The sequence below is a fragment of the Cibotium barometz genome, chromosome 35 (assembly GCF_041138505.1).
Source record: "Cibotium barometz isolate CiBa-2024 chromosome 35, ASM4113850v1, whole genome shotgun sequence".
Classification (NCBI taxonomy): domain Eukaryota; kingdom Viridiplantae; phylum Streptophyta; class Polypodiopsida; order Cyatheales; family Cibotiaceae; genus Cibotium; species Cibotium barometz.
The window spans coordinates 31,738,705-31,754,831 of NC_141080.1; the positions used below are offsets into that span (position 1 = coordinate 31,738,705).

General features: G+C 45.9%; 1 protein-coding gene across 1 annotated transcript in view; it reads left to right on the forward strand.

Annotated features, from left to right (window-relative positions):
• LOC147618326 (phosphatidylserine decarboxylase proenzyme 2-like) overlaps positions 1-16,127 on the forward strand; it is an 89,616-nt gene that overhangs the window by 36,261 nt on the left and 37,228 nt on the right. Inside the window, exons 4-5 of the mRNA XM_086774792.1 lie at positions 2,212-2,271; positions 2,463-2,531. Coding sequence (XP_086630918.1) covers positions 2,212-2,271; positions 2,463-2,531 — 129 coding nt within the window. The remainder of the gene's footprint in view (positions 1-2,211; positions 2,272-2,462; positions 2,532-16,127) is intronic.

Consider the following 16,127-nt stretch of genomic DNA (forward strand, 5'->3'; position numbering starts at 1 on the left):
TATGGCTATCTCGGTTAGTGGTAGATTTGGGTTATACAGGGGATATTCCATTGTTGCATTGTGACAGTCAGAGTGCCATTCAGTTGGCAAAGAACCCTGTTTTTCATGCAAAGACGAAGCATGTGGATGTGAAGTATCACTTCATCAGAGAGGTGATAGAGAACAAGCAAATTCAGCTTGTTAAGATTCATACGGATGACAACCCGGCTGATCTGTTGACGAAGAGTTTGCCTCCGGAGCGGTTTGCTCATTGCAGACACTTGATGGGCATTGGATGAGGCCATTTTCAGCCTTGATATGGCCTTGTATATTATCATGTACATGCTGATTTTTTCTTTTCCTTTACCTAAGGGCACTTTGCCTTTAAGTGGGAGGTTGTTGGGGTAAAGGCGTTATGCCCACCCTTATAGTGTGTACAAGCCCATAAGTTATAGTACATAGTACACTTAGTACTTTTAATGTACTAAGTGCACTATGTGTACTAGTGCAATATACATGTGTGATAGGGGAGTCACACACTCATGCTTTTCATGAGTTGACTTATCCCCACAACTCTCTCTCTCTCTCTCCCTTGCTTCTTTGTGTATGTCTCCCATGAATGAACTCTAACCCTAATTGTTGTTTTCTCCCCATCAGAAGATGCCACACAAGGGCTCAATCATTTGGGATGCGATATCCTCGCACGAGAGGCTTGCAAAATGCCAAAAAGATCCAAGCATGAGGTACAACGGTCACAACCACAATGCTCGTAGACAAAGGCACAAAGGTGGAGAGTCCACCTGAGGTTGAAACTCAATAGGAGGGAGTTTTCGAGGATGCATCCCTTGAACTCATCCTCAAGCCGCTCAAGGTAACGCGGCGGTAAAAACCGCTTCTTGAGATCGGTGACAAACCGATCCCATTCATAGGCGGCAACCCCAAACTAGGAATTGGCCTAGACCCTAGCTTCACCCTCAATGTAGCAACTAGCTAACACAACTTTCTCCACATCCGACTTTCTACCCACAAAAAAATAAGCTTCAAACTCATGAATGAATACAAAGCTGTGGGATTGAGATTACCATTACACTTACTAAAAGGCACCTTCTCGTGAGGATGAGTCGAGGAAGTCGCCATTACCAATTTGATTTTTTTATTTTTACCTTATTTATATCCTAACCAATACATATGTTTCTTTTGCACTTTTGGTATATACAAATACTTATAAAAGTAAATGAAAAATCTGGGCTGAAAACCCAAACCCTCATGAATTCGGCTGCAAAGCTTGGCTGTCTTGCAAATCCTAAAAAAACACACATGGAAAAAAACTGCGCTATGGATGGCGTAACAGAGAGCTTGCATAAAGGTTGACCTGAGGCTCTCATACCAATGTAACATTCCTGCAAAAGCTGATCGTGATAAATGCTAAGCGCATAGATTAACGCTAATTAATTCTGCAAATATACAATAGGCAAGGCTGAAGTGACTGAAACGGCAAATACACAATAGGCAAGGCTGAAGTGAGTCAGTGACCTAAACTGCCATATATTGCTCAAAAGATGATATACAATGGAATCTCAGATCTAAACTTTGTATCTGAATTGTGCATGAGGTGCAAGGCTGGGTACATGCATAGAGAAGGTTAGTGAGGTTGATTCTGCTGCTCTCTAGGTTAGCATGCCCTATTGTTATTGTTCATGCCTTCTAGGGGTGGCCGATATGCTGATGTCTGTTTGTCTAGGGATCTGGCTCAAAAAACACTTAAGAATGATCCTCAACATGCCCTTATATAGTGGCTAAGGTCTGGTCTGCTGCTAGGGTTGTCTGGTCGGCTAACTGGGTCTACTGTGCCAACTGTGCATAATTACAATGTATTAAAAACTGCCCACAGGGGGCCCAGCCATGGGTGCCTGGCTGCCCATTGTCTAACTGCCCAAAATCCTTGTTCACATGAGCCCTTCGGGGCCTCTGAACCTTTGAATAGCCGGCTGCAGTAGAAAACCATGTCCATGTGCCATCATACACATTGTATCTTATTGGTTTCATAGGCCATTTTGGCCTATTGCAGGTGCTGATAAATCCCCTCCCCCCCCCCCCCCCCCCCCCCCCCATCAACACACAACAACAACAACCACCCCCCCATCTGCGCCAATGCATTGGTTCCCTCCATTAATGCGCTTTGGATCTTTTTTGTTGTATTTCTGTGATGTATAATGAACAACTTACCTGCAGGAAAAGAAAATTGCACTGGAAGAAAATGGACCACGCATTGCTCGAATTTCGGTTTTTGAGGTTCAAATTCTTAGCCTTTGATAATCCCAACTCTTCTTTTACACATGCTAGCCTCCATCTACATGTATACCAAATGCCTCAGGTGCTAGAAACACTTGGGAACTCATAAGCTTGGTCTGCTTACTATATTTTGATCTGGGTGCTTACTATTTGATCATGTAATAATTTGTTTTCAAAAAAAATTGGTGCAGACAAATAGATTGTCAAAGAATAATCTGGTTGGATATTGTGAAGTGGATCTATCAAATGCCGTGAACTCTGTAAGTCACTGATGCCCTTGCCTTGTGTGGCTTAAAAAGTTAAACCTGCAGCTGATTGAGAAGGCAGCATCTCCAAAAGCACACTAATCTCCTAGCGAGGCCATGCTGGCATTGAGCATGGTCATAGGCCTTAGTGCATCCATGCATAGCATCTTGTGACTGTATATGGATTCTAAGAACTGATATAAACCAACTGTAGTTTAGAAGGCTGTGTTAGGCACATCCTCTGGAGTCCTGTACTGCTTTTATTAGATGACACCTGCTCTTTAAGTTGATGCGGCTGAAAGGCCACATGCATGTGGTTATCTCCAGGCTATGGGCTGTTGATTGGGAATCCGGCTGCCAACTGTCAGGTGTAGATCATCATCATGCACAACTCTGCATGTGCGCAGCGAGCTGACTGTTAACAGAATGTACGTTAGTATTCTTGTAATCTTGATCTTGTAACGATTAGCAAGATGGGTATGCCCAGCTGAACAAAACGTTTTTTGGGATATAGATGTACATCCTAAGTAGAGACTGAGGTAGAGTAGAGAGACAGACAGACAGAGTAGTGTAGTAGTGAGTAGAGCTTAGAGCTTAGAGTATCTTGCGAGAGCATTGGCTGTAATGCAGTCACCTTGTACATGAGCATGCAGTAGTCTGAAAATACATTGAAAACCAGTTTGACTCTCAGTCTCTTCCATTCTATGTCTGTGTCATGTCTGACTACGGATCATCTGAGTGCATTCTGTTACTCTCTAGCCCTGCAGAAAGGACGTGAAGGAAGCAAGATAAGCCCTCCAGTCAGATGGATGTGTCGGCTGAATCGTCAGCAGAGCAGCTGACAGAAAAAACAACCATCATGAGAAGGCAGTGGCAGAATGTGACCGTGGAGTGTGAAGTGCTAGCTGAAAAGGCCAAGAAGGTCAGCCTTGTAGAGAAGATGTGGAGGAAGCAAGATAGTCCTCCAGTCAGATGGTTGTGTGGGACTGACCTGCAGCAGCAGCTAATAGAAGAAACAACCATAATAAGAAAGAGAAAAGTAAGTTAATTAATGCAACCGACATGGATCATGAGGATACCTTGGCTAGATGATTCGACTAAAGTGGTACAGTCAGGCAAGGAAGAATCCTACGACTTGTGGGAAGACCTGAAGGACATGAAGCTGAATATCATGTTAGACCGATTTTTATCTCCTGTGCCCAACTATAGAACACAACTTTTGAAGAGATTAGTGGCTCAGCCGGATGTTGTTGGCGGTCGAGAGCAGTCAAATAGAACTAACAATGAGATTACAAGGGAAGTAGTGGATTGTAAGACAACCATTGTAGAGTGCCTGAGGTCATAATTGTAATCAGGGGGAAGAAAGTGTCTAATGTGCTGTTAGATGGTGGATCTGGAGTGAATCCTCTTCGCTGAATTCAATAAAACCAAAAAGGAGGGGGGATTCATTAAGCCCCCATCCTGAAGTGCTGTAGGCTTGGGCCAGCATGCACCTATCCATTCTTTCTGCACAGTCAAAGGGATCTATATGTATTCTTCCTTTCACCCGTACAAGTTACTTTCCATCCTATTTCTTGGGTTCCTATTCGTGCCTTGAGTAGTTTCATCTATTCGCCTCCAGACACAGTATCTTAAGTACCAATGATGGTGCCTGGAAATAAGAAAGTTGCCAAGCAGCTAGGTCTCAACAACTCGATAGCAGAAGCAGCACAACAAACCATAGGGTTGCTTGCTGACAAACAGATGCTGCGATTGCTCAATGCTCAAGGTCAAAGAAGCAGTGTTTGCTTTAGGCATCCTGCAAAAGTTTTTATGTGAGCATATTGCTGAGCTCGATGATAAAGAGTCTCAACTTGCAGGTGATGACAAAAAGCAGAGGCTGTTAACACAGAGTTGCCATGCTCAAACAACAAGTCCAAGAGCTGAACAGTGCAAAGCTACTAGCTGAAGAAAGAGCATCAAAACTGCAAGCTGATAATTTGCAACTTAAAAAAAAGAATGATCAGCTCAGTAGGAAGCTCGAAGAAGTCCACATTGACAAACTGAAACTCCAACTGCACTCCAACCGAGTGTTTGAGGTTACAAAGAGTCAGATCGAGTGCATAGAAAAGAATGCTGACAATAATAGACTAGAAGTCATAAAGCTTAGAGGCCAGCTGATTGTTCAACAACATGAGCAGACTGATAGACATAGTGCAGCTGCCCATAGAGGTGATGCAACAATGGGGAGACATGGTGTTGGATACCATGGGAGATGTCTGATAGTAGAACCTAAAGGAAGCTCATGAAGTCATGGCCCTTCCACCTCCCACTTGCCGAAACTAGCTGTTGATACCCCTAGATGGCCCAAAGCCTGACCAAGGAAATGATAGTCAGCAGCAGCATCAGCCCCTAGCAGCCTCAACACCAACATTTCAGCAGCCACAGATGATGGTGCTGACACAAGCCAACAGCAACAGACCACAACAGAATCCAAAATGCAGTATCAACTATTATACCTACAGGTAGAGCTGGAGGAAGAAAAGAACAAGAATGCTCAGGTGATAGCAGATTTGGCAGAAGCACAACAAAAAATTGCTACAGCTTAGGGCAAGGCAGTCGAGCAGCAAGAAACAGACTCCTCGCTCTACCAACCAATGCTCAGGTTGACACACTTACGATCAGCGAGTTGCGTGATCAAATGTGGATCCACATGCAAAAAGTAAAAACAATGGATGATGAGCTAATCAACAAAGACATATACTTAAAAGAGGCTACCGGTGCCCTTTCTCTACCAGCAGCATAATCAGACAACCCATGGAAATGGTTAGACAAGGTCCAAAAATTGCAAAAAGAGCTAAAGGACGCTCAGGCAAAGCTTCAGCAGCAGCATAAAAGTGAATGGGAGAAACAGGAATTAGGGTTAGGTTAATTCATGTGGGAGACATACACAGAGAGAACAAGGGAGAGAGAGAGAGTTGTGGGGATAAGTCAACTCATGAAGATATGAGTGTGTGACTCCCCTATCACACATGTATATTGCACTAGTACACATAGTGCACTTAGTACATTAAAAGTACTAAGTGTACTATGTACTATAACTTATGGGCTTGTACACACTATAAGGGTGGGCATAGTGCCTTTACCCCAACAACCTCCCACTTAGAGGCAAAGTGCCCTTAAGTAAAGGAAAATAAAAAATCAGCATGTACATGATAATATACAAGGCCATATCAAGGCTGAAACTGGCCTCATCCAATGCCCATCAAGTGTCTGCAATGAGCAAACCGCTCCGGAGGCAAACTCTTTGTCAACAGATCAGCCGGGTTGTCATTCGTATGAATCTTAACAAGCTGAATTTGCTTGTTCTCTATCACCTCTCTGATGAAGTGATACTTCACATCCACATGCTTCGTCTTTGCATGAAAGACAGGGTTCTTTGCCAACTGGATGGCACTCTGACTGTCACAATGCAACAATGGAATATCCCCTGTATAACCCAAATCAAGCACTAACCGAGATAGCCATAATGCCTCCTTGCAAGCCTCTGTGGCTGCAATATACTCGGCCTCTGTAGTAGATAAGGCAGTGCACTTCTGCATCCTGGATATCCATGACACAGCACCTCCTGTGAATGTAAATACATAACCGGTAGTAGACTTCCGGTTATGTGGATGACCGGCATAATCCGAATCCGTGTAACCATGCACTAATGCATCCTGTTTGCCAAAACAAATGCACATATCCTGTGTGCCCTTCAGGTATCTCATGACACCTTTCACTGCTTCCCAATGCTTCTTGCCAGGGTTGGCCATGTATCTAGAAACCACTCCCACTGCAAATGCAATGTCCGGCCTAGTAGCAACCATGGCATACATGAGACTGCCACAAGCTGAAGCATACGGAATCTTGGCCATATCAGCCCTGTCTCTATCTGACTGTGGGCTGTCCATAGCACTGAGTTTCACATATGGAGGCAAAGGAGTACTAGTCTTCTTCCCCCCGTCCATATTGAACCTCTGCAAGACTTTGCCAATGTATTCCTTCTGAGACAAATACAACACATGCTGATTTCTGTCCCGAAGTATCCGCATACCCAAAATGTGATTTGCATCACCCAAATCCTTCATATCAAAGGTTTGATGCAGCCTCTGCTTCAAGGCATCCATCTCTTTAGGAGATTTCTCGGCAATCAACATATCATCAACATACAAGATGAGGATCAATAGACTGCCATCCAAAGCTTTCTTGGTGTACAAGCAGTGATCTATGTCACTTCTTCTGAATTTCTGGGATTTCATGAATGTATCAAATTTATGATACCATTCTCTTGGTGCCTGTTTGAGCCCATAAAGACTCTTTTTCAGCTTGCATACAAGCTTCTCCTTTCCACTCACTGCATAACCCTCTGGCTGCTGCATATATATCTCCTCATGGAGATCACCGTGAAGAAAAGCAGTCTTCACATCCATCTGAATCAAGTCCAGATCATCATGCGCAACCAAAGCCAACACAGCTCTAAGTGTGGTCATTTTGACCACTGGAGAGAAGATCTCATCAAAGTCCACACCATATTCCTGCTTGAAGCCCTTAGCCACTAACCTGGCTTTGTATCTTGGCTTTGCATCAGGTGCAACTTTGAGCCTGTAAACCCACTTGCATGGCAAAACCTTCTTGCCTGCAGGCAAATGCACCAACTTCCAAGTTCCATTTTTATGCAGAGAATCCATCTCTGACTTCATGGCACGCTCCCAAAGAGCCTTGTCTGCCCTCTGTAAGGCCTCCTTATAACATGAGGGCTCCCCACAGTCAGTGAGCATCAAGTAGTCAACCCCTGGAACAAACCTGTCAGGGGCTCTGGAGGGTCTAGTGGACCTCCGTACCCAATGACCATCATTTGCAGGTTGCTGTTCAGCCTGCATATCACCCATTGGTGGCTCCTGTTCCATGCCATAAGGCTGAAAAATCATGCCTGGTATCTCCTCTAACTGTGGTATATCCATAGGGATATCTTCTGCCATCTCTGGCTGTCCATTTGGACCATTTTCAGCCCCATTTAAGGGCTGGTTTTCCTGCTGTAATGGCTGATTTACAGCCCTTTGTTGTTGTCCATGATGTCCATCATCATCAAAGATGACTCTGCCAGGCTCCTGTTGCCTTGCAGGCTCCTTATACATGCATGTTTCATCAAAAATGACATCATTGCTGCGTATAATCTTTCTATTCATGGGATCCCAAAGTCTATACCCCATTTCACCTCTGTCACCATATCCTAGGAATATGCATTTGTGAGACTTAGGATCAAGTTTGGTGCGCATTTCCCTGCGTATGTGCACGTACGCAACGCAACCAAACACTCTCAAGTGCTTGTATGACGGAGGCTTCCCTGTCCATACTTCCTCTGGCACTTTCCCACCAAGCCTCGTGTTAGGTGACCTATTTATAAGGTGAACGGCTATCATAACAGCTTCAGCCCAAAAACCATGAGGTAATGCAGCACGTGACAACATAGAACGGACCTTCTCCTGAATGGTCCTGTTCATCCTCTCTGCTGTCCCGTTTTGTGGAGGATCATAAGGAGTAGAGAGCTCCCTCTTGATGCCTTTAGCATCACAAAAGTCCTGAAACTGTTTGGACATATACTCTCCACCATTGTCGGAACGCAAAGCCTTCAGTGTTTTGCCAGTTTGATTCTCAACAAGAGCAACAAACTTCTCAAACACTGAGAATGTATCACTCTTCAAACGAAGAGGATAAACCCACACCTTACGTGTGGCATCTTCAATAAAAGACACAAAATATTTTGCCCCTCCCAAAGAAAGCTGAGGCATCTCACATACATCTGTATGCACAAGCTCTAACTGAGCATCTTTCTGTCCAAGAGCTTTCTTGTGGGGGCACTGCAGTTGCCTGCCATATATACAATGCTCACAAAATTGAAAACTTGAAAACTTTAGAGAAGGCAAGTAACCCAAACGAGACAATTGCTCCATTCCTTTGACACTCATGTGTCCCAACCGGCTATGCCACATAGAGATTTCCGGCAGCTCGGTTGCATTTACATTAGCATGGTGACAAACACCTGCATGCATAAAGTAAAGAGTGTCCACCTTAGAGCCTCTGGCAACAACCAGTGAGCCCTTACTAATCTTCCACTTTCCACGACCAAATGTGGTAACATAATCAGCATCATCAAGCTGTCCAGTAGAAAGCAGATTCTTCTTGATCTCAGGCACATGCCTGACATCATGGAGCATAAGCTGTGAGCCATCTGAAAACACAAGCCTCACATCACCTCTGCCAAGAATCTTGCATGCATGGTTATCACCCAAATAAACCACTCCTTCCTTGCCAGCAGTATACCTGACAAACAAGTCTCTGCAACCTGTGACATGAAAGGAGGCACCTGAATCAATGATCCATGAGTGCATACCATGACCACCTGTAAGAAGTGAATGGGCATCAAGTGAAGACGTAAATAGGACCTCATCCTCACTGCCACCTGCATGTGACACATTGATTTCTTCAATCTTGACTCCACTTTTGCCCTTTGGCTTTACATCTTTGGCTTCATCTTTCTCTTTGTCTTTGCCTTTTCCCTTTTCCTTTTGATCATTTTTCCATTTGTAGCATTGCTTTTTAATGTGTCCCTTCTTGCCACAATAATGGCATTCCAAATCCTTTTTGGAGCGAGACTTGCTCCTTCCCCTTTCTTGGCTTTTCCCCCTTTGCTGGGATCTCCCACGTGCATTCATTGCATTGGACTTTCCAACAGAGTTGTTTTTCCTGTTCATCTCTTCTTGAAGAAGAGCACCCTCAACATCTGCATATGACAGCATAGCATGCGAATTGCTAGTGGCTGTCCTGAATGTGTCCCAACTCTCTGGCAAAGTGCATAACAGAAAAGTGGCTTTGAACTCATCGTCCATTGCCAACTTTTGATTAATGACCTGGGTGACAATACCATTAAACTCATTTAGATGGGCTGTCATAGACGCCCCTTCGTTCATCTAAAGACCTATGAGTTTCTTCAACCAATACACTTTGCTTGAGGCACTTTGTTGGGCATACAAGTCCTGCAATCTTTGCCACATTCCCCAAGCTGTCTTCTCTTCACGAATGCTGAAAAGTAATGAGTCTGACACAGACAACATGATAGTAGATCTTGCCAGCTCATCCATATCTTCCCACTCTTCAGCAGTAAGAGAAGCGGGCATTACACCCCTTTCTTTGATAGGCTTGTGCTGCTTTTTCTGGAGCAACACATTATAGCACTGGGTTTGCCAAATATCATAGATATGTGAGCCTTCAAGCTTCTTGATGTGAAGCAATGAAGAGCTCTCACCTGTGGTTGCCATAGCAATAATGCCTGACTCCCTGCAAAATGTGCAAACACTGCACCAAAAGCACACAAAGTGCTCACAGTTATTCTCCCAAGCTTTATCTCCCACTGCGGAAGCACAAATGCAACTTTTCTCCCACTGTATGTGATGAAATCACCAAAATCTGGTTGCTGCAGATTTTGGACAGCACCTTAAATGTGCTCTGTTGCCCTTCCAAAGTACTGTACAGGAGTACCAAGTGCACACCAATGATGTACCAAACGTGTACCGGCAAGTACAGCAGCTGAAATTGAACCTTTTGGTCACTCAAAACAGTGTACAGCCATGCCAAAACTTGCACAAAGCTGTGCCAAATCTGTACCAATAGGTACAATAGCAATAAATGCTCTCCTGGCTGTCCAAATGAGTGAAAATCAGACTTTTACAGTCCCGTACACTGCATACAACAGTCCCAAACAGAAATTGGGCAAAAGCCCCTTGACTGCAAGCTGATTTCTGAGGATTCAAGGCATAAAAGTCTTGCCTGCTGTTTTGCCAAGCTCAACAAGCATACGAACTTGAAAAGCCCCTTGATTTAAGATCAATTTCTGATCATACATGGTACATTGATGCACATGAAGGCATCTAGAGTGTTCACGATGCTTCCCCCTGGCCACATATACATCCAATACATGAAAGCCCCTTGATTTACAGGCACATTGAGTGCTTGTAAGGCATCAACACATTATCCACAGCATCAACTGCGAATCAATCCAATCGGCACAAAAGCCCCTTGATTTGCACTGCAATTTGCTGCAAATTTTGCAAATCAATCCAATCGGCACAAAAACGCCTTGATTTGCACTGCAATTTGTTGCAATTTTACCCAAATGTGCGATTTCTCACATCATACAGCATGTATGAGTGCTTAATTGCACAATTACATCAAAAGCCCCAAATTTCGACATCCAATTTCTTGCAAATTGATCCTGATTGTGACCAATGTCACCCAATTTTGCCAATTTTGCTCAAAAATTGAGCAATTGGGCACCTGTACCTGCTCAATTGATTGAATTGATAAGAAATTCCCAAAATTGAAGGCAAATACCTCTTAATTTTTGATTTTTCTTTTTGTTGCAGGAAAAAGGGGTTGATGATTTTTGCTGTTGCAGAAAATCTGATGCTGTTGCAGATTCTTGGAGGTGATCCTTGCTGCAGATTTGATGGATGCTTTAATCAAGCTGATGCGTTTGTTGCTGTACGGATGACGGAGGGCTGGTGCAGTCGTGAAGAGCAGACGGGCTGCCTTGTTGAGAGAGATCATCGAGTGCAAAGAACGCGTATGAAGGCGGAGGGGTATGCGTTCTTGCTTCGACGCCAAGAGGCAGGTGTAGGTCAGCGCTGACGTGGAGCGAAGCGCCTTGGAGAAAGTGACGTATTCGCCTTCGCCTGGCCAGCGCTACACGTACTCGCTCACGTAGCCAGCCGTCGACCAAATCGCCACGCTGCCTTCGCTTGTGTTTGCCTGCTTCGCCTAGCGCTCGCTTTGCTGCCTTCGCCGTGTAGAGCTACACGTGTTTTCGCTACACGTTCAGAGAACGTGCGTGCTCTTGGGTGTCCCGCTACCACACTCGCCTATCAATGGCCTGCATGAAAACCCTGTGGACGCTCCACCCATGCAAGTGCTCCATGCCATCGCTGAGCAACCAACGCCCTTCACAAAGCTTCAAGGGCGGATTAGAATTAGGGTTAGGTTAATTCATGTGGGAGACATACACAGAGAGAACAAGGGAGAGAGAGAGAGAGAGTTGTGGGGATAAGTCAACTCATGAAGATACGAGTGTGTGACTCCCCTATCACACATGTATATTGCACTAGTACACATAGTGCACTTCGTACATTAAAAGTACTAAGTGTACTATGTACTATAACTTCTGGGCTTGTACACACTATAAGGGTGGGCATAGTGCCTTTACCCCAACAAAAAGCAATGGGAATTTAATAAATACTGCTGAAAAGCAAAAGGATGACCACCACAGATGGGGTCTGGAAAAAGAAAAGGAGATGCTTAGGTAGAACATGCTGACACTCTCAAGGAGGAGAAGAAGACTGCTGAAAGCATCAATGAAAAGCCAATAGCAGAACTGAATCAGCAAAAGGAGATGAGCAGAAGGTTAGCAGCAAAGATGGAGAAGGAACATGAGCAGATCAGAACCTTGCAGGACATAAAAATTGCTGAATGATTCATTCAAGCAAGAGTAAGAAGATTAGAACGCAGTGATGTAGCTTAGAGCAGGAGTAGAGATCAGCAGAAATTAATGTATGCTGCCCAGACCATGCAAAAATTGGTGGATCAGTTACAATGGCACAATGGCAGATAGCTCTCTCTACCATCGAGGCAGTAAAGAAAGTAGAGGTGGTAGGGCGGGATTCCTGTGGCTGTGGTATGGGCGGCTGCTGAGGGATATGGTAGAGGCTCTTTGCATATGTGTGCCATGTGTGTGGATCCTCAATCGGGGTACGAGGGCGAGGCTCTCTCATCCTGCGCCATGCAGTGGCTGCATCTCTGCTCATGAGTAGGTGGTATATATCCCAGTACTGTGACGCCTCTTGCGTGTGAGGATCCTCATCTGTCGGCTCGCCTGTCTCTGTGTAATGGTCCCCAGTGCTCTCTGGGCACGGAGGTGTCTATATAGCTCTCTGCACTCATCATCATACCACCGATTCTGGGGCATGCTCCCAGATCTATCTGTATGTGCAATGTGTGTGATGGGGGAAGCTGCGGGTGGCAGCCGTATGTAGTAGAGATGACAGCTGGGTGGTGTGTGTCTAGAGGTGAAAGGGATCCATCTGGAATAGCCCGTCATATACATGATGCTCATATATGTCTGCCAAGTCATGGGTGAAGTAGAAGGTTGTATGCAATGCCTGTGTGGGCTGTGTGGGTGCTGGTGTGGAGCTCGCTAGTGACAGTAAGAGGTACGTGTGATCCGCACCAATAGGACAGGGGGGGATGGTGAAAGATGTCATTGCCTGTGTGGTCTCCATGGACCCCATGATGTAGTCCACTGTGCTACCCCTCCCTGATCGTGGAAAGCATGTCAGTGCTCCTGAATCCTGCCACTGTCTTATCCCGTTATAAATAACGAGATGGTGTCGCGCTCCCAGCTCAAGTAAGTGATGACCATATCTGGTGTTATCCGGCCCCATGTCCTCTGACACCTTGCAGGCTCCCAGCTCAAGTAAGTGATAACCATATCTGGTGTTATCCGGCCCCATGTCCTCTGACACCTTGCAGGCTCCCGTGTCCTCCACCTCTAGTGTGCATCACCTTGGGGTGCTCGAAATCATAAATGTCGCACTGTCGGCTGTGTGTCCGTGCCCCCATAAGGAGGACTTCCCCCAGGTTGGAGTAGTGTATGATCTCATCTGAAAGGGCTGCATATGGTGACTCTCCCAATGGCCCTGTGTCCTCCTCCTCGCCTCTACTCTCATCCTTTGCTGTCATGGCATATCTCGATCCTCTAGGAGAGAAGTAGCATAGAGCAATGTATAACACCCGGTCTGCTGAGAGCCGCAGTCTAATCCACATGTATCTAGCCTCTTGGTCACGTGCTACCACTTGTAGGTGCTCCTGTAGCTCTCGCTTGAAGAGTACCGCTATACCTTTAGATCCTCTCGATGTGCTCTGTCGTGTGGTCCCCCTGTATGTAAACTCCCACTGATAGCCCTCTACTTTGGGTAGCCCCCTCTCTGGGCTCTGGTGCGTCTTTGTAAGTAGTATGATGTCCCGTCCCTCCATGACCTCCTCCATCCTCTCAGGATGTGTCCAAAGTGCTCCATTGCAGTTCCAAACTGCTATGTGTATTTGTGAATCTGTATCCTCCATAGCCGATGTCCCATAGGCCGCCTGGCGCTAATCGGTGGCCTTGCCATCGATGATGACACGGCCATCGTGATAGAATGCTCTCTTGCCCTCTTTTCGAGCCTGTAGGACTCTCGGCATGCATGTTTTTCTATGTTCTATCTTCATCCTTGTACGGTCGTCATCCAAATAGATGGGATCTCCCTGTAATCCTCGTAGAATCACCCTCTTTCCAATGAAGGTGACCCTCTCCGTCTCTCGTGCAAACTGTAGGATGAGGGCTCGCTTGCGTGTTGAGTCTTTCCCGGCTCTCCATGCTTTGGTGAAGGGGAGAGAGTCCTCTTCCCTATAGCCGAGCTTCATGCATAGAAGCTGTCCATCTTTCTCGGGAGTGGAGTCGGGTGTCTCGGCTATACCTGTGACTCGAATGTTGAGGCGGCGGGCATGCCTCATCTTGTCCTCCTCAATGGTGGTGTGAATGATTTGGTGTTCTTCCCTTTGAGTCTCCTCCCTCACTTCTTTACGGATGTTCTTCTTCACCACCTCAACCCATCCTGACTGCTTGGCTTCGAGTTTTCCCTCCATGTCCTTTGTGATCTCCTTGGAATTCTCTTCTTTAATGGCCGTGAGAGTGTTGTCATTGATCTCCCCTTCTTCCTTCTCGGTGTTCTTGACGGCTACCAGTTCCACTTTCAATGCACTCACCTCCTCCTTGAGTGTTGTGTTCTCTTGTTCAAGGTCCGTGACCCGTGCTTCGAGGGCCATGATGTGCCGGTGTAGTTTGTTCTCCACCTCATTGAGGTTGGAATCGGATGTCTTCTTGTTCTCCTTGATTAGTGCCTTCATTGCCGTCTCGAGGGCCTCGAGCTTCTCTTGGAGACTCGGAGCCATTCCTCGAGCTTACTCGCAGCACTTCCCACAGGCAGGGAGGAGAGAGAGAGAGCAGAGAGACGGGGAGAGAAAGAAAGAAAGAAAGAAAGATATATTAACGTCTGTGAAAGGCCAAAGTGGCCTATGAGACCAAAACATAGTACACAGCTGACGATGTCTCATCAAAAGGAAAACAAAAAGGACTAAAAAAATCCTAAACAGCTATGAAAGGAAAATACACCTATTGAGGTACAACAAAAGTGTATAATATCTACAACTAGCATAAGACTAGTGTAATATGCTCATCTCAGTATCTCTCTCATGGGGTGCTGTAAGATAGAGAAACTAAAGTGGCGGGGCAATCATCTCCTATGGCGGGTGATGATGGCTCTAATCCACTGGTGATGAAGTGGCCATGGACAAGGTCCTGGTAAGCGTGGTCGTCTTGCTCGACAAAGTGCTATGGCTTTGTCAAGGGTGACTCTTCCTGAAGGACGTCTATGGGACGTCTTGCTGGTCGAGGGGGTAGTGGAAGTCCTGGTCATATCTGTCGGGGTGGTCCTGGCCTTGGAAAAATCTGTCATGGCTCGCTGGCGGGGTGGATCTTGGTGTGCTGTCCTGGCTCGTAAGAGAGCCTCTCGATGGCGTCTGAGCTCCAATAAGAAAAGCCCCAAACACCTCTGATCCTCAAACTTCATCACATGTTGTAATGGTCCAAAACCCTCTCGGAAGAGACACCAGTATCTCCCTCATATCTCATAGTACATAGTACATTGGCATATGTAGTGCTCCTCTGATTCCACTTCCTGGTGACATAGCTGACAAATGCGGTCTTCTGGCTTCATCCCCTCGTATCTGCCAGTCTCTACCCTCAGTTGATGTGATGAAGTGCGGATCTGTCCAATGGCACTGCGAATGCCATGTGAGAGATGGGTGTCCATGTATGTAGACTGTGTCACAAAGCCATCTGGGGAGAGATGTAGAAAATGGTCCCGATAGTGGGCCATCTTCGTGCCTAGTGGTAGGGGGGTTTGGACCATGTCCTTTCTGCATCTAGCCTCACGATGTCCATCCTGATCACCCTATTCTGCTCACAGCGATTAAGGTCCAAGAAGGGGCAGTCCAGGTTGTAATCAAATGGAGGGAGTGCATCAATCGTCATGCCATGTAATCTCAGCCAGGTACACATCTGGGTGTACCAACATCGTGTATCGTTGCCGTCTGCTGCTAACTGCCTAGAAGAGAGAAGTGCTAGGTGCGGGTATCTCTGTCTGGGGAGCTCCCATATCCTCTACAAAAATGTCACTGATTGGAACAGGGCTTCGGTAACCACTTGTGCGGCTCCTATCTCTGCTCTGACACTCTCATGAGGTACCGATTGTTTGCTCTGAATCATGCGTGCGATCATAGTCACCAGTGGTTTCTCTAGTACCTGCCATCCATCATAGAAATCTTTCTCTGGTCCGACTTGGTCGACAAGCGGCTCCCTCCTCGTGTGGTAGAGGCTAGGTCCCCATATGGGTGAGCCATATATGAGTGTAGGTGTGACCAACGTGTCAAACAACCAGAGTTTGG